Here is a 23,921-nt window from a genome sequence, read left to right as displayed (position 1 = left end):
TAACAATGTCACCCCAGATTTTACCCTGCTGTTAGGTGTCTATACAAACAAGCAGAGCCAAAGTTTATTGCATTCACCACATTAATCAATGAGGTTTCCTATGTTTGACAACTATAAGTGTAACTGTATTTTAACAATGTTACCCCAGGTTTTTTACCTGCTGTTAGGTGTCTATACAAACAAGCAGAGCCAAAGTATATTGCATTCACCACATTAATCAATGAGGTTCCCTATGTTTGACAACTATAAGTGTAACTGTATTTTAACAATGTGACCCTAGATTTTGTTAGAATTGCAAAATATCCAAAGCCTATCAAATGTAGGTCAATGAACATTGAACTTAAATGTTTCTTTAAATTACCACGTTAGAAAACGTGACGATTTATAATCTCCAAAATCTGAGGTTTTTACCTCTGAGGTTAAAAAACCATTTGGTAAACAAACTCAAGTTGAATGAACAGAGTCAAAGAACGAATCCATTTTTGCCTTTCTTTGGTTAATTATTTGATAAACCCCCACAAGATCTTTTACAATTTAGAACAAAAGATTTAATAAAGAAACAACACACAAACCGAATGTAATCTGTAGCAACTGCCTAGTTATTTTATATCTATCTTTACAGGAATGTTGGGCATATATCTTTTAATCTTTGTATCAATATATATACAGCTGTTTTTACAAAAGTTACTAATGTGATATATTTAGCAATTAAACAGTCAAATCCATTCATGAAGATTTCTAAATAACAAGCAACACTTAAAGGAATTTAATTTGTTTACAAGCACTTAGAAACATCCAATTATATTAATTAAATCGCAGCTGTAAGTATGATACCTTCAGGAATGTTGGTATGTGAAACTCAATTAAAATATATATTACGTATTCCTTAAAAACGTAAAAAAAAGCTAAGCTAATACTGTTATGCACAATGTAACCTTGATGGTGAGGTCTGTTGTGTAATAACACACATTGCGAGTCACATTCGTGTTTCATTGGCAAACTACTTCAATTCAGCTCAACTATGACTTCATAGAATAAATATTTCTGCCAGAGGTCAAATAAATCAAACAATATTTAAAATAAATTTGTAGCTGTCACAACCCTTACAAATGTTATGCTGCCCGCACAGTTAACTTGAAATTAGGGTTTCAAAACAAGAAGGTTTTTAAATACAAAATAAAACCCTAAATAGCTTAAATTTAAATTTTGTTAATTTTGTGAAGTCACAGTTAATTTGAAACCAAGGTTTTGTAGCAAATATAAGTGGTTGTAACAGTTACAAAACGTTTGTTTTGAAATGTGAAACAAAACCATAAATGACCTAAATTTTCGACTTTTTTTATTACAAAACAGTTATTACAAACTTCTACCCCTACTAGCATTAATGTTTAGATTTTTACGTATATTTCTTCACAGTAGATTAACTTTGAGCCTGTTATCAGCAGATCGGGATACTGGCATACCATGAAGATTAGAGCTGTCTGGATTAAGCCACCATTTAATAATAATCCACACAAGACCCACAAACTCCTTTTTCTTGTAACTTTATCAGGCTTGTCTAACTCTGTGTTTCATGGAATATAAGGTGTGAGAACAAGGGGTGTAGGGGGATACCACATTCCTACTTCACCCGTGTTATGTTGCGCAAGCAGTCCACTCCCAGTACTGAAACCAATAGCACAACAATTAGCAGTTTTTGCTGCCTGTTTTTCATTTTAAAACATTATTTTACTGGTACATAAAAAATGAGGAAGTTATAGCAGTGATGCAATGTTTGTTCTCTGGTTTGCAATCTTAACAGCCTGATATTTGAAATACCATTAACATAGTCTATGTAAAAGTGTCAATATAACTGAAAACACTCATATAGGTAAAACAAACAACAGTTAATTTATGTTTTATATGTTTACTACAAATCCCAAACAATAGTTCTCTATTTTATCGGTGTTGTAATCTACTTTTTGTGGTTTGCAAATTTAACTTGCTGTACGGTTTGTAATAATGTTAATATGACATCTATTAAATTACACAATTAGCAGTTTTTGCTGACTGTTTTTCATTTTAAAAGTTACTTTACTGGTATATAAAAAATAAGGGAAGTTATAGCACTATTGTAATGTAGGTTCTTCTATTTCCAATTTAAAAACAAAGTCTGTTATGCAAAATTGTTACAACAGTGTATTTTTCATATATGTTACATTGTACAATACAAGTTATTTTATCATTTTTAACTTATAATGTTTTTACTGGTTTGCAATTTATCAGGAACTTCCCAACTTCCCTACAGTTAACCTGATGATGTGCCTTTCCCCATGTATACCAACCCACACAATGTTTGTATGACTTCATAGTGTAAATATTGCCACCACTTTTACAAAGGAAGGTTATTTACTCGATGAATTTGCATTCATGACGTAATAGCATTCCTTAGCCATTATTATTACACACCACATGACCAGTGAGTTTACCCATAGGCGTAACACCAGGGGTGTCTGGAATGACATGTAACCCCAACTTTTGCGGCCTTAGTAACGTTATATGGTTTTGCACCCTGGTTTTAAACTGAAACAGCTCTAACCTGATTGTTGGGTTTATCTATGGGTATTTCACAGATTATTAGCTACCACAGCTAAGTTTACTAAATATAATTTAGGCCATTGTTGGCCCAATTACCCCAACACCCATAGTGCTACGGTTTATTAGTGCGTTCTAGCAATATACAACATATATACACGTCTTACACACATTTATCTATCAGCATTGAGCATTGAACCCAGGATCCTTTGGTTACTACTTACTATGCATGTGCCATGGCCCACACTAAGCTAAGGGTCAAACTTCGGGTGATGGTTTAAGAAACAAACACTTAAACAGCTCACCTGTGGCGCTCATGTTGTTCGATGGCTTGTTGTGTGAGGGAGTCTAATGTTGGATCATTTGGAGTAAGGAACTAGGAATACAATACCATTTAATTGTTAATGGAGAAAAGCAGAAGTTACAAGTAGTATGATATATAGTATGTGGGCAGTGGTGTGTGGGATTAAACATGACGTAAGATGACAAATTACCCTCTAACAAGAGGTTTTTAAGTTAATGAAGTATAAATTAAATGCTTGAAATTTACACATTTTGTCATCGGCTTTATAACCCTTGTCACACTTTATGTTAATTATCTGGTATTTTGGTACAAACAGCAAACATATTCTTGTAATATACGATGTTACATTATTTTACATGCTAAAGTAGTGTAGCCTATGTTACATATAGTAAGCCTGCATGCTGCTTATGTGTATATAGGTTTACTAATGAACACATAGTTAAGCATGCAGTTGCACAGTACACAGCTACAACACTAATAAATGCATGTTAGGATGGTTATTTATAGTAGGTTCATAAGTTCACTAGCAAGATATACTAAATTAATATACAATATGTGTTTTAAAGGGGAAATAACTAATTATACATACACTTAACCAGCAGTATGCACGTATACAGTTTGTGGGTATAAAGGTTATTCAATTAAATCACCACATAGTAAATCCTCACCTCGGGAAACAAAATATAATCCCGAAAATAATCGATCGTATGGATGTCTGGATCGTGGTTGCCAAACTCAGCTGGAAGAAATGATTTGTTTAAATATGATGTAACTGTTAAAAAAGTTTCTAAATTGTAAAAAATACGAGTTTATTATGTCTTTCTTTAAAGTAAATATTGTTATGCTACAAACTATGCAAAATATGAGCATTTGATTTGACAGAACTATGTTAAAATACAGAATAATATAAAATGCATAAGCCTATATATAATATAATTTTTATTTATATCTTCGACCATGATATTGGAGATCATATTATTTAATAAACGAAGAGAAGAAATCAACAGCAAAACAATAGTTATGGATAAAAAGTGTCGGATAAAAATATTTACCATACAGAAAATAATATTGTCTGCATGGTAACTCTTCATGGTACATTGGTAACCACTGATGCATGAGATGACCACAGACTGTATTGTACCATATCATTATTGGGTTTAAAAACATTCAACCTTCTCCTTGTTTTAAAGAATACATTAAAAATGTTGCAAATAAATAGAATTTATGCCTGGCTAAATTAGCTTTGCAACATAATGTAATTTTTCAGCAAACATAATATTTTGAAAAGTTTACTTGTTTAAAAGCAAAGTGATTAGTTTCAACGAAAAGGTTGTTTTACGGTTGGTTAAAGAAGCAACGGTGATATATTGTCAGTATTTCCTAACCTTACCAATCCAGGAAGTTGTTTAAGCAATCATAAACAAGCTTTGTTTCCTGTTATTATCGCAAAACAATGCCTCTTTATTACATCACAAACTAAACTTTAAAATAAATTGTTTGGGGAATAACTAAAAATAAATGACTCAAACTCAATGTTTTGGGTTGGGTTTATATATTGCTGGCTGTGTAAGCCAATGACCTTCAGAAATAAATACTTATCGGCAACGTTAAGTGAAAATTACTGGTATTGGAATATACTTATATGTAATTTAATGTGGCGCCATTGCCTGGTTCATAGTTTGAATTGCTTTCGATACAGGATAGTTTGAATGAAATATTCTAAATTTTCCTCTCTATATAATTAGGATATATTTCATCGAAAATTTATTTTTTAGAAGAGATACATTTAAATTATAAAATATATATATTGAATATAAAACAGTTTGAATAAAATAATCTGATTTTTTATTGGTCTATATCCTGTCCTAAAACAGGTACATTCAAATTCCAAACAATATTGTTTTAATACCGATACTAACAAATATTAATATCTTCTAGGTGAACATACGCCAGAAATATTACCGATTTTAATGGTAAACTGATCAAGTCTCGGCATATGGCAAAAAAACATTGGTTATTTCAATTATTTCTAAGACAACATTGGTTTTTCTGCTTAAAATATATATTATAATTATAATTATATATAAACTATCTAATGCCAATGCTATAAAAAATTATTTTTTTCTTCATAACAAGGTTTTACATTTTGCAATAAATAATAATATATGTTATATTACATATCCAGAATTGAGTCCAGTAAACAATATTAAGCCAATATATAAGGAATACCTAATCATGTAATGAACAATATTATATCAGTGTCCAGCATTAAGTAATTCACTATGACAGGTGATAAATGAACCGTGGTTCATAAAACCAACAAATTATCATCGCCAAGTAGGGAAGTTAAGTGTTGGAGTGGTTGTGGTGGGTAAACATGGGGCTTTTGGCACAACTTAATATAACAGTACATTATATGCCACATAATATGACATGGGGTCAACTTATGATAAGTCTACATTTGAAGACAAACATTACACGACATTAGTCCTTAGGTTCCATAATTTTCTCATTTATCCATTATTCTATTCTATATGGGTCCCATGGCAGAATACGCCAGGGACCTGATATTTAGGCCTGAGTTTGGCCATCGCCTCAACATTGTATATGAACATTGTAATTATGGCTGAGGTCCTACTGTGAGGCATGCCATGGGACCTGGGACTTAGGTCAAAGTTGGTTATCACAACACACTCACTAACCTCAACAAGATAAAATCTACCCAATGTCAAATATGACTAGCTCCCATAATTGTCTAGTAGGCCATGGGTTAATTTCAGGTACTCCATGAGATTGGTTATATTTAAGTAAAAATGAATGTTGAAAAAGAGCCTTTTGCTGGTGGGCGTTATTTAGGACAGAAAGAGTATAAATAAACAGTAATATGTAGAATAGATTAACAAAACACCGAATTAAAGTATTTGAATAAAACTATTCACAAAAACACTCGATGATCAAACTTAGGTAAGGATGAGAAGTCTTTTAATGAGAAGTCTTTTAATTTTAAAGGTCAAACTTTAAATATTCCAAACCCCAACCCTACCTTGCAGCATATAACTTGCAAGTTCCACAGCCTCAATTTTGCTGCATGGCAGGGCTCCATCAATTACATTGTTTTTCAGCTGGAGGTAAAACAGATACCTGAAATAAAAGGATAAAAATAACATTTGTCAAGCTTTTATAGATAACAAGGGGGCAACAAGGGGGCATAATAAGTTTACACCTGGTTCAACATTATTAATTTCAAATGCAATGCTTGGAACTTGTGATAAAATTTGGCAAATATGATTAAAAAGGTTCATAATCATGTCTTGGACATAGTTGTAAAAAAAAACTTGTTTTAAACAGTTTAAATATATAGCATTATCATATTATAATTTTTAAATTTTAATTGGTGAGGTTCTTGAGGAGCCTACCTACAATTTAGACCAGCACAAGTTTTTAAATGAAATTTAATTTGTACTAACCCTGGCTACCTAGTATAAGTAAACCTTATCAAAGTATAATTTGTACTTTCCCTGAAATTTTTGCAATTAAATTTAAATACAACATTTAATAAATTTTTAAAGGATTTTTTGCCAAAAAACAATGCTTTGTCAACCAACCTTAGCATTAAAAAAGTTAAATTTTCGGCCAGAAAATCAGTTACATAAAACCTAAATTAAACCAACAAAATATATTAGGTTTATTTATCTAAGTAGCCTCTATTACCATTATCAAACACTTTATATATATATTTATATTTATATACTCTTTTCCGGGAAATTTCTGGCATAAAAAAACAAGTTTAGGGTCGGGTCTGCTGAAAATTTAACGCCGGAAGACGAGTTCTTGGAAAATACATTACGCCCATAGCAATAGCAGAAGTAGCAGAACAAATATCTCTTAGTGGATACCTTGTAATCTCGTGTTGCAGGCGGTCGATGTTAGCCACATAAAACATGACACCAAAGAAAAGTATTGGTTCGTGGGAGTTCTTATCAACTTGCTTTTTCAATGGCTTGTCTAACTCTACCCATCTTGCTTTCATCTGTTTGTTTAAGTATTTCAACCCAAAGTATCGCAACTGTGGAAGAAAAACAGACATGAAAACATACAGACCACACAGAAAGTAGATATTGATGTATGATGTTCACTCAAGCTAGAAAACTTGGGATTAGTTTAATTTTCAAGAAATTTAAGGAACTTTAAAGATCAGTTGGCAGTTGCATTATGTTTATAAATAATGGGACAACCCTAGACCCTGTGTTCATAACCGGTACTACCTTGTCTTAAAACAAGATATATAAATAAAAAACAATGAAATGTCCTGCGATTCCGAATCAATTACTGAATAAAGAACAATTATGATAATATAAATTATTGAACTAAATCTAAATGTAACTAAAACCACATAAATAAATATATACACCAGTTATATAAGGGTGCAACCACTGCCTAAGGTGCAAATAATATCTAAAAGTCATCTTTAGCAAACTGAAGATAGGATCTGATCCTATGAAAACATAACAGATAAAAATCAGGTCCAGCAAATGATATATTAATGGAGAGATGAGTTTCGCATAAATAGCATCATCTTTCAAATACAATGACAAGATAAGACTGAGATAAATCATATGCCACCTTGGCTAAGCTACTATAGGTTCCCAATATTATAATACATTTGTATTCAAATCATATCCTACCTCACGTAACTCCAAACGTTGCGCAACAGCGTTCAAGCAATCAATGCCAGTGTTTTCCACAGTCAACGTACATTCCATTGCTGTGTTGTCCAGTAACTGAACACGTATCTAATGCAGATCATATATTGGGGTCAAGGTTAACATAGAGAAAATGACTTCATACCTTACATAGTTTTAGGTACAATAAATCACAATGAATACCAGAAACAAAAGTCCCTAATAAAATCATATTATTTAGTAGAAACAAATTATTGCACTGCATTATATTTACAGCTGAAAATTGAGTCCCCTGTGCTACCATTCTACGCTACCCTATGTTATAAAATGAAAGAGAATTCAGTTTGTAAAGTGAAAATTATAGAGGGCTAAAATGAAAGTTGCAGTTTGATGTAAAGACTGCTTTTTAAATGACAGAACTTTTCATTTGTATTGCACCACTGCCTTGGGTTAGGGTCAAACAAATAGAAGATAACCCTTCTTATTTGAGTATCAGAAGATCAAATGAAAGTGATGAAACTTATTGTTATCTTCGAGTGACAGGGCAACGAGTCAACGACAGTTGTTATAACACGCAAACACGGGTGTTCTGTTTCATACACCTAGTGCTCGCTGACTAGTTACCAGGTATGTAACTTTGTCGGTAATTGTTTTTATGTATGACTGGTAATTTGACAACCCATTAGTGACCGCTGGTTTGGAGCAATTGTCATTGTTTTGCCCAAGCACCCATGTGTCTATAATGGTAGCAGTGACAAGCCTTGAACCCTTTACCTACAGGTTAAAGCCAGGCACGTTAATATCCATTTATAAATAACTTATCAGTTGCAATACCAGTTTATTTCTGAATAGACACATTAACAAATCTAGGTGTATAACTCACCAGGAAGGAATTTTTGTGGGACAGAATATATCGGCCAGTTCTTCTTAGTTTAATTCCAAACGGCATGATTACCGTATTTAAAGCTTTATCAAGCATTGGCGTGCAAAAACAAAGTTATCTAATCATCTTTACATCTGAGAACAGCATATTTAAAGCTTTGGTTGCTAAATGTCAAACGGAAATTTAATTTGACGATCTTAAAAAATAGGTGCGCAAAAATAGTTACCACACATTTCTGTGGCAACTGCAGTTATCGTACTAAACATGTAAAAAGTATATTGGATCTAAAAACTACCAATTTACCGAATAAAAATACCTTATCTCAATCCTCCCAATACATAACTACAGTATAACCATAAAGTTTAACTTCTTATCTATTTCCGATATTTTCTGATCTTTGACAATGAACTAAACCACACCACCTAGGGACTAACTTAACTACGGAACTTTGGTGTTAGTTTAGTTATGAACTCACAACCAGGAATTGCTCATAACCACGAAATCGCGATCTGTGTTTCTCATCATATCAGGGTGCATTGTCTTGTGGTCGCGGATGAATATATAGCAATCCGTATCGGAATTTAAGGAATTTTGCGCCACTTTCTCCTCTCACCAGCGCCACCACCCGACTAAAGTTTATTGTATAGCGATGTTGCTAGATGGTGATAAAAAAATAATTTCTTATTTTACAAAAATTGAGGTAGAATAAGGATACGTTTTCTTTGTATATTTTGTCCTCCTTCTTAAAAAACATCGTGTCCTTTTCAAACAGTGTCGAACCTGTTTAATCTTAAAAGAATTTAAGGTACTGGAAAATCGCCTGTAGCGCTTGACAGCTACAGGATGTGTAGTGCTATAAAACAAACAGAACGTCTAATTTAAAACATGGCTTTGGAAACGTTGTACATTGCGGCGCCTTATAAACACAGTCGAGCACTTAGCAAGGCTTCTGGTGTTGAAGTATGGATGAAACTTGAAAATTGTCAGCCGTCTGGTTCTTTTAAAACACGTGGCATTTCTCACATGTGTGTAAAACATAAGAACAGTCCACGATTCGTATGTTCATCTGGCGGTAATGCGGGGCTAGCTGCTGCATATTCTGGGAAACAGCTCGGTGTACCTGTCACCATATTCGTACCACTAACCACCACGCAGTTGGTGATTGATAAACTGAAAGACGAAGGCGCGGACGTTGTAAGAGGGGGCGCAGCATGGGACGAATGCAACCAGAATGCGTTGAAATTCGTTGAAGAAACGGGCTCCGTATACATCCCACCGTTTGAGCACCCATATATTTGGGAAGGGAATTCGTCCATAATAGCTGAACTTGACAGCAAGCCAGACTTGGTGATATGCTCAGTAGGTGGGGGTGGTTTAATGTGTGGGATCGTGGAAGGGTTGGTGAAAAGAAAATGGGATGATGTACCAGTGCTTGCTGTAGAAACACATGGATCTAATAGTTTGTACCAGGCTGTACAAGCTGGAAAGCAAGTAACATTGCCTGCAATTACAAGGTATAAACATTTGTGCACTCTGTTAACAGTGTTTTATTCATACCTATACAATATTTGTTCTACCAATTCTGGCCTAAATACCAAGGTCCAAGTCCTTGACAAGCTTACCCACATAGACTGTGTCTATGAACTTAACAATATAAAAAGTGTTTTATATTTTTAATTTGCTGGTACATGTCAAAATAATCAATGTAAATCAATATACACAGCATTGCAATTACATTGGGAGCAAAGACAATTGGTAAACAAGCATTTGAACTTACCAAATCCCACCCAATTATACCATGCCTTGTTTCAGACGAAGATGTTGTGAAAACTATATCTCAATTCTTAGGTTTGTTGTTAACTTTATTAGATATTCATTGCTTTTGTTGTAATCTGATGAATTTATATTAAAAATGTCAATTTTGCTGTTGGTGAAATTTTTATTAACTGTGATAGCCTATTTGTTCATAAATCTCAATAGAATCGATCAAACTAAATTGAAGGCTTGTATAACTATTATATGCAGTGTAAAAAGTGGTGCCTGGAATGTAGGCCAGTGTGTACCAACAATTTAGGCTTCATTTCCAATGTTATTTTATGGATTCTTTATTTTAAGTTTTGAACCTATTTCAGATGATGAAAAGATATTGGTTGAGCCAGCTTGTGCTGCTTCTATTGCTGTGTTATACAATGGAAAGTTAAAAGAGCTTGCAAGCTCAAACCCTAAACTTGGAAATGTTAAAAAAGTTGTTCTTGTTGTTTGTGGTGGTAGTGGTGTAACTATTGAAATGCTTAAGAACTGGAAACAAATGTTTAACATAAAATAATACAGAATGTGTTATAACTTGTATGTGTATGTGTAATTTAAAAATGATACATTCTTATTTGCTCTTCAAAATAATGAAAATATATAACATTCCTGTATATGTATTAACATATTTTCACTTTTAAATTGGTCGCATTCATTATACCTCGTCTACATGAGTGGTGTTTAAAACATCAAAATAAATTCCAATTTATTACAGAATGTTGTGACTATTTTTATGCCCAAATCCATCGTCAGGTGGCGTAACTGCGCTTGTTTCTAGGGAGTTGTTGCTAAGGGCTCACCGCTTTCGTTTTCGCTACTCACATACACTTGTAAGGATTCCAGTAGTCTGTTTATTTAGCTGCTCGCCGAATACAATAAATTTAAAACAGCGCGCTTCGAGACAGAAAGGGTTTCTGAGTAAACACTCTTGTAAGGTTACTTGCTATAAGAAGGAAACGTAAAGGGTATAAATATTTTAAGCAAAGGTATACTAAGCGGCGATAAAGCCTGTTATTTATGTATATAAGCGTATTTCTAAGTAAAGTTCTGGTTTTAATGGGCATACTAGCTAAAATATTGTACTACAACTATTTTAAGACCTAAAATATAAGCATATACAGAGTATATCGCAATATTTAACCAAGCATCCATTGTTGTGGCCCAATCGCAAATAAAAAAGCTCAGAAACGTTAATTTAATGTAAAAATAAAACACTGCAACAAACTAATTTGCTTACCAATGCAATCTAGGACATATTTCTCAAATTATTAGGTTTGTAGAGTCAAATATGGACGGAATAAACAATGCAATTGTTGGAAGGAAAGCGATCAGTTCAAGTGGTGTAGATAAATTAAAGAAGAAGAAAAGAAAGAAGCGAAAAATTAAAGAAGGAAAAAGATCTTCAGCATCCAGCACTTCAGCTACAGGGAGTCCGGATTCAGAAGGTAACTACACAAATATTGCTTGTGTTATTTAAACATTCTCTGTATGCGGTTAATCATTAAATCACAATTGGCTATTACACGCTTCACTACACAAGTAGTTCTTATAATGAAGGTTGTTTAATGCTGACACAGTCAATCATCAAATGGTATGGTGGCCCAAATAAATGCTTGTGTAATATTTAATGAAAGTCATTTAGAACAAATACTCATTAAAGTGTCTTTGTACTGAACAGGATACTTTCGCACCATGTCGACTTTGGTTCCATGAAATATAATGTGAACACAAATATAAAATAACAGTTCAGAAATCAACCTAAATAATGTATTAATGCCCGTTGTTCCATTAGGTCGAGTCCGTCCACACAAAGCAAGATCTGCTTTATCCTGTCCACCCAATATTAACCAGCAGTCAAAACGAAATGAAGCAGATTTAACGGACGTTTGCGAACAGTTTAATGAAAGCTTACGATGGTTTCCTTACATTCTGTCAAATTCGAGGCCTTTCAGGGACCAAACCAAAGCTTCTACCGCAGAAAGTGAAACTGAGGAAGAAGAGAGAATCGCAGTGTATAAAATGAACCGTAGGAAGCGGTACCTAGCCGCCCAACAAGCATTACTTGCTTTATACCCTGACACAAACAACGTTTATGCTGGTAACACCGATGACATCCATGACAGCAAAGATGCTGCAAAGCCGATTTCTCCGCGTCGATCGCATTCAATACCTGACAACACATCATCCTACACTCCAACCACAGAAATACCAAAACTACGGCTCCAAAGTCCGAGACAAACTTGTGAAACTTTCGACTTAGCAGTAAAGCCACTCACGACCACCCTTGATAATGCATTAGTACAGCAGGTTCTGTAGCGTTAATACAACTTATTATTATTCTCATATGTTACTGACATACCCATTAAGCTGTTATTGTTACATTTGCACAAAGAAGCGCTTCATAATTTTTAATGTTCCCCCGATTTTAAAACAAAATATTTTTCAACCATATATATGCAATGTCAATCCAAATGTGCGTTTTAAATGGGCTTCACTTAACATGAACTGCCGTGTTTTTCATGTTTATAACCCCCCCCCCTTTTTTTTTTTGTTTATAAAAGTTATGAGACAAAAGAATTATACAAGTGATGTACTGCGTTACGGCGTGGCAGGCAAGCATCAGTGATTCATATTTGGTCCTTTACTTTAACTTGAGTTGACTCATTATTAACAGTTTACTTTTTCAATAAACCCGTTCTCCCGAAATGAGTAATTTCCAGAGGAATGAAACCACTTACAAGTGGCTTCAAGCACGCCAAGCGTTGCGTTACAAATAGTGGAGTGGTTTTGAGGTGTCCTGTTGCTTTCACTGCTGGACAACACGCGTTTACCATCTATTGTATACAAGGTACTCAACACGGCAGTAATCTTGTTTCACCTTCAAATTATGGGTCATCGTGTTGACAAGATATCTTGCCTTTATAACAAAGTGGGGCAAGTGTAGAGTTACAATACTCGAGGTGATGCCAGCATATCAAGATATTGTATCGCACATAGATATACAAGCTACCGAAACATGAGACGCGATATTTGCTTTTTGATAACTGACGCCAGTGAGTCACTATCTGTGAATACATTCTACAAACACGGCACTGAATAGTGAATACACCAAAGAGACAATACTACCCTTTAATGATTAATTAATAACAACTTCCGAAACAGGAAGCCAGAACAACAGACAAGCAATGAAGCCACTGCCTACAAATTAATATTACCATCACTTTTTACATTACATATGTTCTGTATGCTGTTTATACAAAACCCACTACCATATTTAAGTTGCATTTAAATTGCAACGTAAATGTTATATATGGGTTTTAGTTTTGCTGGTACCTTGTAAAACTGCAACATGGCAGATAAATACAACATACCAGCCCAACCTATTACACATATTAATGAACTACATCTCAAAAGCCACGATTGTTGACAATTAACGTAATTTTCAATAGCTGCTAACTGTTCAGATTAGATAATCTAAGTATACGTCAGACGCGGTAGAACAGTTGATTAACACGTCTGCCTCTAACCCAGAGGTAATGGGTTCAAGGCTCGTCGCTGATACCCAAAAAGTAACATACTTAAAAACTTGTAGGGGCGCGAGGTGTATAAAACAGAACACCCGTGTTATAATGGCTGTTGTTTCCGGCCATGTGAGGATAAAGTAAGTTACGTTCATTCATATCTGTGCAACCATGCCGACCAAAATATTCTAGTTGCTCCAAATGCAACAGGAATTGTTTCTATGGCTATGGGTAACAGCATTTAAATTGGTTGCTTTAATTTTTATACTCAACATTTATCCAGAGCTCTTCTAAAGGTTTGCATTCCAAATGTGTCCCATATTTCCCAGATGGGATAACATTGCTTTTAAACCACTGCTTTACCTCTAAAAACACAACATATTAGTTTTGTATAATAGATGATAAATTTATTTCACCATGAGTGTAATTTGCATTTGTGATTCCTATGTAACTTATTAGATGTATCTCGATTAAAGCAATTTACAGCAAAGCAAAATTATTTACAACATAATGAGTCAATTAAAGTTGTACTTGCATATCTTTTACTTTGTGATCCCGATAACCCCACACGCCAATCTTCCTCCAGCGTTCCCTGTTGTCTTGCTTTGTGGATGAGATGTGAGACCAAGGTCATCTACATCAGCGTGCACAACAACAGCTCTTCCAATCACTGAGTTAATCCCTGTAAGCGTGACGTACTTATCGCTGATGTTAACCTCTGCTACACCACTTGAATCTGCCGTCACATTGCCAAGGTCTCCAAAATGTCGAACCTCTGCCTCTGGTGCTCCGTGATCGCATTTCTGTGGGTTGAAATGACCCCCAGTGCTTGTGCAACCATTGGTGTGGTCTCCAAACTCATGAATATGAAACCCATGCTTGCCAGCAGCCAACCCTGTAAGCGATCCACTAATCTTACATGGCTCCCCGTCCCCAGCTTGCGAGAACTTAATGGTCCCACTCACACTCTCGCTTCCCTTCATTACACAAACAGCTTCAAGAACCATATTTATCGTGATTTATCGTTTTCCTATAATCAGAGAGATTAGCTAAACCCAAAACTTCTTAACCCTTTTTTGCAACAACCAAAATACTAAACATAAATTAATAGCAAAACAGCCACAGTTGACAATAGGTTTTGTAGGCACATGATTACTAATTCGAGTAATTTAACTTTTACAAAGCCAACCAAAACAGCTAGTTGTAATGTTACCAGGGTTAAGAAGCATTGCCTTATTAAACCAACAATTGCACACAGCAGAAATAAACAGAACGTCAGAACCACATCTAATATGAATGTGTTGCTATAAATCATATAAGCATTTTTGAACCATAAAACTACAAATATTGTAGTGCTGTAATTTAACAAACAAATGTATCTAAATAGTAAAAAAAGTAAGTGTAAAACTATATCTATAATATGCATAAGGTATTTGGGAAATTAGCAGAAGTATGTTTTTAGAGTTAGGCCTATTCCACTGTATATAAAAACTTTTAAAAAGTGATATAGTAGTACACTAAAAGCATCTAAAAGACAAACACCCTTTTAAAAAAATTCTCTACTTAAATTAATTGCATAGAATTACAATTTACAAACTAAAAAGCAGCATTTTGCATAAAGGGCTAATTCTGTTTAGAAAAGTGGACAATGCTGTGGGCAAAGTCACCTAGTACGATAAGTCTAGAAAAGTGGGCAATGCAAGTCACCTAGTAATATAAGTCTACTCTACAAGAATATATTATGGACAAGTGAGATAAAGTTATTGCTCATAAAATACACAATTAGTACTAACTTTTGGCAGTTATTTTAGAGACAATAAGTCTACCACCTGACCTAACTATAAAAGTAAAGTCGTGCAGTACAACACAAAGTAAAACATAATGTAATTTATAAATTGGGGTGACGGTGACAGATAACCCCTTTGTTACGTCTATAAGACTATAAGCACAAGCTTAAGATTAATTAGGCTTCATACATGCACTTCCCTGCCACCCACACCTCAGATATTTTAACATCTTTCAAAACCTGAGGATTTTCTGGCAAATTGAAAGGTACGCCATCATTCTCTAAAGGTACATCTAACACAACAAAGTCTGCTTGGAATCCTTCAGCTATTTTGCCCTTGAATGTTTCTGCCTTATCCACATATGCTGAACCTGTTGTGTATAAGTTAAGAGCTTCCTCAAATGTGAGACACTCTGATGGAATGAAGGAAGAATTGGATTTCTGATCAGTACGAAAAATCGCATCAAACATTCCATACAAGGGGTTGATGGATTCAACTGGACCATCGCTACTTCCACCACACACAATCCCATTATTCATTAATGTTTTCCAGGGGTATATACATTCAAACAAAGCTGGGGGTAACTTGTCTCGTATCCACACTGAATCAGTTACGACAAACGAAGGTTGTAGTGTAGGTGTCACTCCACATGCTCGCATCCTGTTTAAAAGATCGTGCCGCAATATTTGGCAGTGAACGAACACAGGTCTTTTATCAGGGCTAATTTTCACTTTTTCCAAGCAGTCCAAAGCAATGTCCACTGCTCTATCACCTATCACATGCAACTCAGGTCTGTATCCTTTATCATCAATGATTTGTAATATCTTCGCCAACTGCTCCCTGTTCTGTAACACCACGCCATAGTTTTCTTTCCCATCCAGCAAAGATAGATACGGCTTCGATATGGCAGCAGTGTTGGTGCCTAACGCTCCATCTAGAAACACCTTGATGCAGTCACATGATAAGTTCTTGTAAGATTCATCCAAAGATTGAGGAAAGTTTGGACTCCCCATATCAGTATACCAGGGTGCTATGTAACAAGCTATTGGCAGCAAACCATCTTTAGCAAGCTCGGCATATTCATTCCAATGCCTCCTTTCAATAGAATGAACACTGGTGATCCCATTTTTCAAGCAATCATCCAACCCTGCCAAGATATTCTTCTTCTTCTCTTCACTTGACTCGGGGGGAACAACATCCGTGACCAATTGAACACCCCCATCTTCCCTGAGGACCCCAGTGAGCTGCCCAGCGAGATGATGACCCAGAGGATAACGATCGAGATGACCATTATCTGGATCTTTTATATCATTCGTTATATTCGCTACTTCCAATGCTTTACTATTAGCTACGATAATATGAAAACAAACTCTGTTTAAAAACACAGGTCTGTCAGGAATCACTTCATCGATGTCTTCTTTGGTTGGTATTCTATCCATAAACTCATGGTCCCAGTTAAACCCTTCAATCCAACCCTTGCTATCATCACCATCAATTGCAGCTTTCAGTCTCAGCTGCAGCTCTTTCACAGTTTTAGGAAACTTGAGATTCCATTTGCTCCGGAGTAACTTTCCGTGCCATGAAGCGTGGATATGGGAGTCATGAAAACCAGGAAAGATCCATCTTCCTTTTACATCTCTCACGTCACCTGTGGCCTCCGGAGCTTCCCTATCCCCGCATCCAACGATCTTCCCCGCATCTTGATCCACCAACATCCACGAGCCTATCCTCCCCTCTCCCAACCAGATCCGAGCATTTTTGAACAAAATCATCGCCCAGCAAACATTATCTTACTACATGCAACACTAATGCAGATCGCTGATCAACCTATGATAAAAAAAAACATTGTTATCCTTTTTTAACTAAGATTTAAGCAGAATCAAGCACCCACAAACAGATATTTTTTAAAAAGTTTCCAAAACAATTATTGATTAAAATAATATAAAGCAGTAGTGAGTTTGTTGCTGAAGTTATAAAGAATTTCACCTCTGTAAAAAATGCAAGAACAAATAAATTTGGCCAATGCTACAATTTAATCGAAGGGAACAAAAACAGTTGTTGGCACAGCAGTTCAAAAACATGTGATTATAAACTTAAAATAATGGTAGCTAGCTTGCAAAAATGCTGTAAAAATTTCAAACAAATTTAACCAAAGCCCCATTTATTTTGATCCAGCCCATAAGGCTTGAGGCACATTTTAACAATATAAATATAGTAAATCCCAAATATAGTTAATTCCAAATAGAAAAGCAAGGTAAACTAATTGGGAAATGCAGACTAACCAATTCCTTTTGACCAGCAGGCGAATATCAAAAATTAAATAACGTCATGAATCATGATTCAGATACAAAAACGCAGCATTAAATAATGAAAGAGCCCACACAACTGCAGTTCGACCATGTTTCTCTTATCCAGTTAAATTTAACTTGTTCTTTGAAAATTTAACATAGAAATTATTTTAAAATTTCAACATATTAGGAGATACAAGACACCAAAACTTATTTCCTTTTCTTCCCACCACCCGCACCACTTTTGCCTTTAGATTGTTTCGAATTCTTCCCTTGAGGTCGGAGGTCTTTTTTCATTCGTTTATCGACAACTTTGAACTTACCACTGACACCCGGTGGTCGTCTAACTCGTTTTCCAGTGCCCCGCTTCGCGAAAACATACGTGGTGTTCTCTTTTTTCTTTTTTAGCAAACCTGCTTTTTTATAAATGTTCTTTATATGCGCAGCCTTTTCTTTAGTTGACATATCAGCTGTATCTGAAATCCCCTCCGCTTGTTTCCTTGCTTTCTCCATTTTCTTGGTTGCCTTTCTCTTCTTTCTCGCCTTCGCTTCAACAACTTTCTTAATCGTCCTAACATTGATTCCTTTGTCCTTGGAACCATAGAAATCCATCATATCTTTGGACACATGGTGTCGCAAATGATTTTTAACAACCCTCTTTTTCTCATCCTCTAAGAACCAATCGGGCAGAGCGCATTCCTCGTCGTTAAAGGTATACCGGTTAAACGAATCATCAATCACATCTCGCTTGCGTTTATTAGAAGTTGCGATCACTGTTCCCAATGCCAGAGCTTCTGCATCCAACTTTTGAGTTTTTTGCTTCTTACCTTTAGTTGTTGTAACAGGTTTAGCTTCATTAAGCGTTTCTTCTACATCATAGTCGCTATCGCTATCGGATGAATCGCTGTTATACGCCTCAATCTTCTTCTGCACTTCAGTTTTCTCTTCTACCTCTTTCTTCTTCTTTTCAACACGATTTTCGTAAATCTTCCTCGCGGATTCAATTTCTTCCAACTCATCCAAATCATCGGCGATGTTCTCGAACTCCTCCTTTCCAAACCAAAGCTTTGTTTGATAATCATCTTCAACTTTATCTTCCAATGAATGGATGAGTGGATTCCCCTCATTATCACCCTCATCCTCCTCCTCCTCTTCCTCTTCCTCACTGCTCCCACTCCCCTCTTCATCCGATCCCTCTTCCAACTCGAACTCCTCCACATTCTCCATTACCGTTCCCATCTTCCGCGCAGAATTAATCTTCGAAAGAGCGAACAGCTCCATATCCTCCTGGCTGTTGGTGGAAGTAACCATGTTGCTCATTCGTTCGCGTAACTTTTGTCGCTCTTTTGTCACAACCTTTTTCTTTTTCTTGAGTTCTCTTGTTTCATTCTCTTGTATCTCTTGGATCTTTCTCTCCATCTCTTCCTCACTATCAACTTCTTCTTCGTCATTCTCTTCCACTTCTTCAACCTGTGGAGCATTTAACTTTTGCCACTTTTTATGCCACTTTAAAAGCGCTTTGATCTCTTTTTTACCAAGACGTTTGATATCTTTGACATGCTCCTTTATTTCATCGGTCACGAGAGGATGAACTTTTTGATCGTCATCCTCAAAAACAATCTCGCTGATCTCGCTTAACATTTGCATTGGTTGGGCACAACCAAGAAACTCCGAAACAGTTTTCTTCATGTACAGCAGATCCTTGGCTTCATCGCCATATCCCTTTGCCTTCTTCTTTTTCTTAGGTTCAAAATCAAGGATATTGACGGGTCTTGTCTTAGCTTCAACTTCTTGAAACACAGATTTTGGGTCAAAAAACTTTTTATCGATTTTATCCGGACTTTTAAACCCTTGGCAAACAACAAATATTTCGGCCGACACATTTCTTGAAGCTTGGGGCTTTGTGGCGTGAACTTTGTTAAAAAGTTGCCCGAAAATCCACATTAGAGCTTGGTAATCCTTGGACCTGAATACCTTTGTAATAAACCATCCTCCTTTGCACAGAAACTCAGATGCCAGCTTGAGAGCAGCAAGAGTCAGCACTGATTGTGAGTAAGCATCATGAAGCCAATTCTTACCAACATTAGGCGCTCCATCATGAAGGAAGCAATCTACCTTCCACTTATGGAGTTCCCGTCTAAGCTGTGTCCTGCAACTTTCTTTAGTGATGTCATCTTGGAAAGTAACACACTTGGGAACGGGGCGAATCGGGACGAGATCCACCCCCACAATAATACTCGACATAGGCATATGTTCCGATGCTACCTGTAACCAACCACCAGGGGCAGCACAGAGGTCCACGCATGCTTGCGACGATTGTAAGAAATTAAACTTTTTATTAAGCTGCAAAAGTTTGAACGCAGAGCGAGCACGATACCCAGTTTCTTTTGCTAAATGATAATATTTATCTTTACGGGCCTTCGCAACTTGCTTCTTCTTACCCATTGTACAAAGTTAAGTTGGCAACCTACACAATTGTACCTGAGTATAATATTAAGTTAATACATTAAATGGAGACTGGAGTAATTATAAGTCTAAAACTTAGTTATGACAAATGGGCAGTGGGCCAACTCTGCCCTAAAATATCATTACCCATGGCGCGTCATCCTACAGGACCTCACCCACTAAGAATATAATGGTTTATATTAAATAGTTAAAGTTACGACTCATTAACAGATCATCACTTTCTTTTTTCACAAGTGGGCGCTCATTTTTTTATTATTATTTTTAAAAATTACACAAAGAAACACTTTAAATTGGTAATAAGTGTAAAACAAATTACTTAAATACTGAAAATACCTTTATAAATATATAAAACACTAGTAAGGACATCTTTCCCAAATTAGGTAGTTATATACGCTCTTTCGTTCTGTTTACTATTGTCGGCTCTGTGGTGTAACGGTTAGTGTGCCATCGTTTAATCTCTCTTTTTCGTTCTTACCGGGTTCGAGTCCCGCATAGTGCAATACGTTTTTTTTTTGTCAAGTTTTTTTGTGTGTGATTAGCACTTTTAGGTTAGGGGTTAGGGGTTAGGGGGTTAAGTTTTATGTGTGTAAACTGTAAAACTAACTGTTAGTAAACGATTTTTTATAAAATATTTAAATACTATACCAATACACGTTTTATATGTCACAAAAACGACGTTTTGTGAAAAAAGAAGAGTGATGACTGTTAATGAGTCGTATGTAATAGTTAAATCATAATGCTACCACGTCAAACTACTTTCTTAGTGGAAAAAATATTAACATTTGATTTGTTTAAAGTTTTTGTTGGCACTTATACCAATAAACTTAATATTAAAATTCAAGTTTACTTATCTGTTCCAACATCTTACTTATTATATCTTATAAACGAAGAAAAGGAAATTTACTCCCGATTATAAAGTTGATATAGCCTCGCTAAATCGAAAATTCAAAATACGCAGTGAAACTGTAAACATGACAATCCTATATTATTCGATAGACTAACGGTAGGTAGCTACTTATTTTCGTGGAATCTTAACAATATTGCAATGTTTTGACCGAAAAACAAAAACACGCTGCTATAAATTTCACGCATGAGTAGTTTACAACTGCCCCACGTGACTTTGCAATTCTATAATCACAACGATTCGAGTCAGTAAACAAACTTTTTGATTTCTACAACCAAAAAAACGTTACGCGGTCTTTTAAAAACAAAGATGATATTTAAAACGTACAACTATTAAAAAACTCAATATAATGGTATAAAACTATAAATAATACATATGTATGTTTTATCATTAATAAAACAATGTATTCTGCAAGGTACTAAACAATCTCTAGTTTGGTGCAAACACAACCGCAAGGTGGTGGTAGAGATACCGGGTGATTTATTCAACAGAAATACATAAGAAGCATCAAGATATGTATGTTATTATGTATGTGTCTTATTTATCCTCCTGTGGCGGGGCAACGACCGTTATTATAATATGAGTGTTCTGTTTCATGCACCTTGAGCCCGCTTATGAGTTACCCTGTATGTAACTTTGTGAGTAATTGTTTTTCTGTTTGGCTGACAATTTAGAAAACCTCTATAACTATTGGATTGAATTAATGTATAGCTCAGTGGTAGGAAAAGTGTCGACCAAATACGATCTGATAAAATAAGTATTACAGATTGATGATCCAATTTACCGATGGAGATTGATTTACAGTTTTGCAGGAATGCCCATGTTACGTTAAAGGAAAACGATTTCGACATCTGCAAAAACTTTTATGCATCGCCATTTGCGAATTAATTACAACAGAAAACGATCGCAATCACGTTGATTTACTGATCGATGCTTCTAATGTATAGTAGTCGGTGCCACTGATTACTCCATGTTGTATAATTGGGTCGTGGTCGTTCCCATGGGGCCATGCTGCTGTTATAAGTCTGGGAATGACGTGTGCCTGCCGTGAGTTAGTTTGTTGATTAAATGATCATTACTTGCGACGGTAGCTTCGATTAACATGAAGCAAGCCAGAGTTAGTTGGATTTGTACCTCAAGAGGTGCCAGACATATATAGGCGGAGTCAATGGGTGCCAGATATAGGCAATGCTTGGTATGCTAGGATAGATAAGCGAGCATTACAGTTCAGTTTGCGCATCTGCTACGGTGTGCATTTAGACAAATGTTTTGCCCAAGCATCTATTCTTTGCAATATAAATGACAACAACTTTATCCTCACGTGGCCGGAAAACGACAGTCGTTTAACACAGGTCTTCTATACTATAGATGCTTGGGCTTCTATATTACGTATTTAAGTTGTTTTGTCCAATACCTATATATAATGTAAAATGGAGTTTCTTTAACATTTTCCCATAAAATGACCTTGAAAGATAAAAAACACTTTTTCAATTCTTTGTAGATAAGCTCAAAAACAAGTAGGAAATATAGTTAATTGCATTGCATGACAAGAAGTAATGGTAACTAATATCATACAATGCGAATATTTGTTTTCCTTTCCTCCTTCAAATGCGTTGCAGGCATATTGTACAAAAGAAATGCTGGTAACTAAAACATAACGAAACAACTAAAAATATAACTAAAAACAACGTAAAATAACAGTTAACTATACGATTACCTTGTTTGTGATTTCTCCTATAAATCAACCCGTTCATGCTCATGATATATGATGCTTTATCCACGTGATTCGTTGTCATAGATGAAAGGGTGTTCGTCATATCATGGTTTAATGACGTCACGAAACTATCATGTTTCGTATAGAGGGGACGCAAAGCCTGTATTGATGTAATTCATACTTCCTGTTGAAGCTCGGTTTAGCGTGGCTTGATTGAGAATAATAATCGTGGATTCTGAGTCAAGCTTATGCGTTTTGGAGTTCGTTTCGTTAGCATTTGAATTAGACAGATGTTGTATTCGTATAATGATGTTGGGTAAGATAGATAAGGTTAGCATGTGATGTTCGATGTTTCCGGATCGTGTTTTGAACAACAACGCTTTGTTAGGGCCGTGAGAATACGGTTATAATTCTATAACTTTTTGAGTTTACTACTATAATTGAGACGAGAAAAGAAAATGAAAACATGGACTATTATTATCTTATCCCATCTAATGTATATGGTTGCTTGGTCCTAGAGTTAAAGTTGGCAGCACAAGGTTTGTTTAGTGCTGGCCCAATCACCAGTAAATTAGAAATCATCAGGCTAAAAAAATCGATCCAATTACGCGAGGTAAAATACAAAAGACACCAGGGGCGCCATGGCCGCTGTAATAAGAAGAGACGATGGAAGGAACAGTATATAGAAAGCGAACCTCTGCGGCATATTGCTTATGAATATTTCAGTGCACGGAGAGGTCCGTTAAATTAGTTGTCGTTATACAATAACGCAATCCACTGCGACAGTCATCGCTAGTTCACTTGTGATAATAATAGGAAAGTTTGTGTAGTGGTGGGGTGCGAAGGTAGCAAGGTTATTGCAGTATAGACCTTGTTTCCATACGCCTATGTTAGTGTATACTGGCTGGTTGCATGTATTAGAACAGCATAAGTAAATATGGGAATTAATTAGACGGACGAAACTAGCCCGGGGCTTCGGTCCATTAGGA

General features: G+C 35.6%; 5 protein-coding genes across 5 annotated transcripts; 2 read left to right on the top strand and 3 right to left on the bottom strand.

Moving 5' to 3' along the window:
* Nucleotides 1–170: 170 nt before the first annotated feature.
* LOC149727550 (tyrosine-protein phosphatase non-receptor type 14-like) lies at nt 171–8,628 on the bottom strand. The gene is made up of 7 exons (XM_089888735.1): nt 8,444–8,628; nt 7,564–7,671; nt 6,775–6,944; nt 5,922–6,019; nt 3,547–3,617; nt 2,880–2,950; nt 171–1,665 (listed from the first exon to the last, which is right to left on the bottom strand). The coding sequence occupies exons 1-7, from the start codon at nt 8,537–8,539 to the stop codon at nt 1,572–1,574; spliced, it is 708 nt and encodes a 235-aa protein (XP_089744861.1). The 5' UTR covers nt 8,540–8,628; the 3' UTR covers nt 171–1,571.
* Nucleotides 8,629–9,147: 519 nt separating this feature from the next.
* On the top strand, nt 9,148–10,969 carry LOC149727549 (L-serine dehydratase/L-threonine deaminase-like). The gene is made up of 3 exons (XM_089888729.1): nt 9,148–9,957; nt 10,167–10,291; nt 10,576–10,969. The coding sequence occupies exons 1-3, from the start codon at nt 9,329–9,331 to the stop codon at nt 10,767–10,769; spliced, it is 948 nt and encodes a 315-aa protein (XP_089744855.1). The 5' UTR covers nt 9,148–9,328; the 3' UTR covers nt 10,770–10,969.
* Nucleotides 10,970–11,080: 111 nt separating this feature from the next.
* On the bottom strand, nt 11,081–15,082 carry LOC149727547 (superoxide dismutase [Cu-Zn]-like). Its single transcript, XM_089888738.1, has 2 exons — nt 14,305–15,082; nt 11,081–14,138 (listed from the first exon to the last, which is right to left on the bottom strand). Exon 1 carries the CDS (start codon nt 14,778–14,780, stop codon nt 14,316–14,318), a length of 465 nt encoding a protein of 154 aa, XP_089744864.1. The 5' UTR covers nt 14,781–15,082; the 3' UTR covers nt 11,081–14,138; nt 14,305–14,315.
* On the top strand, nt 11,541–12,958 carry LOC149727548 (uncharacterized). The gene is made up of 2 exons (XM_089888737.1): nt 11,541–11,697; nt 12,045–12,958. Exons 1-2 carry the CDS (start codon nt 11,541–11,543, stop codon nt 12,566–12,568), a joined length of 681 nt encoding a protein of 226 aa, XP_089744863.1. The 3' UTR covers nt 12,569–12,958.
* Nucleotides 15,083–17,387: 2,305 nt separating the features above from the next.
* On the bottom strand, nt 17,388–20,363 carry LOC149727546 (pre-rRNA 2'-O-ribose RNA methyltransferase FTSJ3-like). The gene has a single exon (XM_089888726.1). The coding sequence runs from the start codon at nt 20,291–20,293 to the stop codon at nt 18,059–18,061; it is 2,235 nt and encodes a 744-aa protein (XP_089744852.1). The 5' UTR covers nt 20,294–20,363; the 3' UTR covers nt 17,388–18,058.
* Nucleotides 20,364–23,921: the final 3,558 nt, after the last annotated feature.

Source organism: Ciona robusta, chromosome 11, assembly GCF_009617815.1.
Source record: "Ciona robusta chromosome 11, ASM961781v2".
Taxonomy (NCBI): Eukaryota; Metazoa; Chordata; class Ascidiacea; order Phlebobranchia; family Cionidae; genus Ciona; species Ciona robusta.
This window is presented reverse-complemented; position numbering and strand designations above follow the sequence as displayed.

Bases quoted from the DNA above. Each gene is read 5' to 3' on its own strand.
- LOC149727547 (XM_089888738.1), bottom strand. From the start codon at position 14,780: ATGGTTCTTGAAGCTGTTTGTGTAATGAAGGGAAGCGAGAGTGTGAGT.
- LOC149727546 (XM_089888726.1), bottom strand. From the start codon at position 20,293: ATGGGTAAGAAGAAGCAAGTTGCGAAGGCCCGTAAAGATAAATATTAT.
- LOC149727549 (XM_089888729.1), top strand. From the start codon at position 9,329: ATGGCTTTGGAAACGTTGTACATTGCGGCGCCTTATAAACACAGTCGA. The intron at 9,958-10,166 runs GTATAAACATTT...CAATATACACAG, and splicing joins ACATTGCCTGCAATTACAAG to CATTGCAATTACATTGGGAG. The intron at 10,292-10,575 runs GTTTGTTGTTAA...AACCTATTTCAG, and splicing joins AACTATATCTCAATTCTTAG to ATGATGAAAAGATATTGGTT.
- LOC149727548 (XM_089888737.1), top strand. From the start codon at position 11,541: ATGGACGGAATAAACAATGCAATTGTTGGAAGGAAAGCGATCAGTTCA. The intron at 11,698-12,044 runs GTAACTACACAA...TTGTTCCATTAG, and splicing joins AGGGAGTCCGGATTCAGAAG to GTCGAGTCCGTCCACACAAA.
- LOC149727550 (XM_089888735.1), bottom strand. From the start codon at position 8,539: ATGCTTGATAAAGCTTTAAATACGGTAATCATGCCGTTTGGAATTAAA. The intron at 7,672-8,443 runs GTGAGTTATACA...GATCTGCATTAG, and splicing joins CCCACAAAAATTCCTTCCTG to ATACGTGTTCAGTTACTGGA. The intron at 1,666-2,879 runs GTGAGCTGTTTA...TATTGGTTTCAG, and splicing joins GAACAACATGAGCGCCACAG to TACTGGGAGTGGACTGCTTG.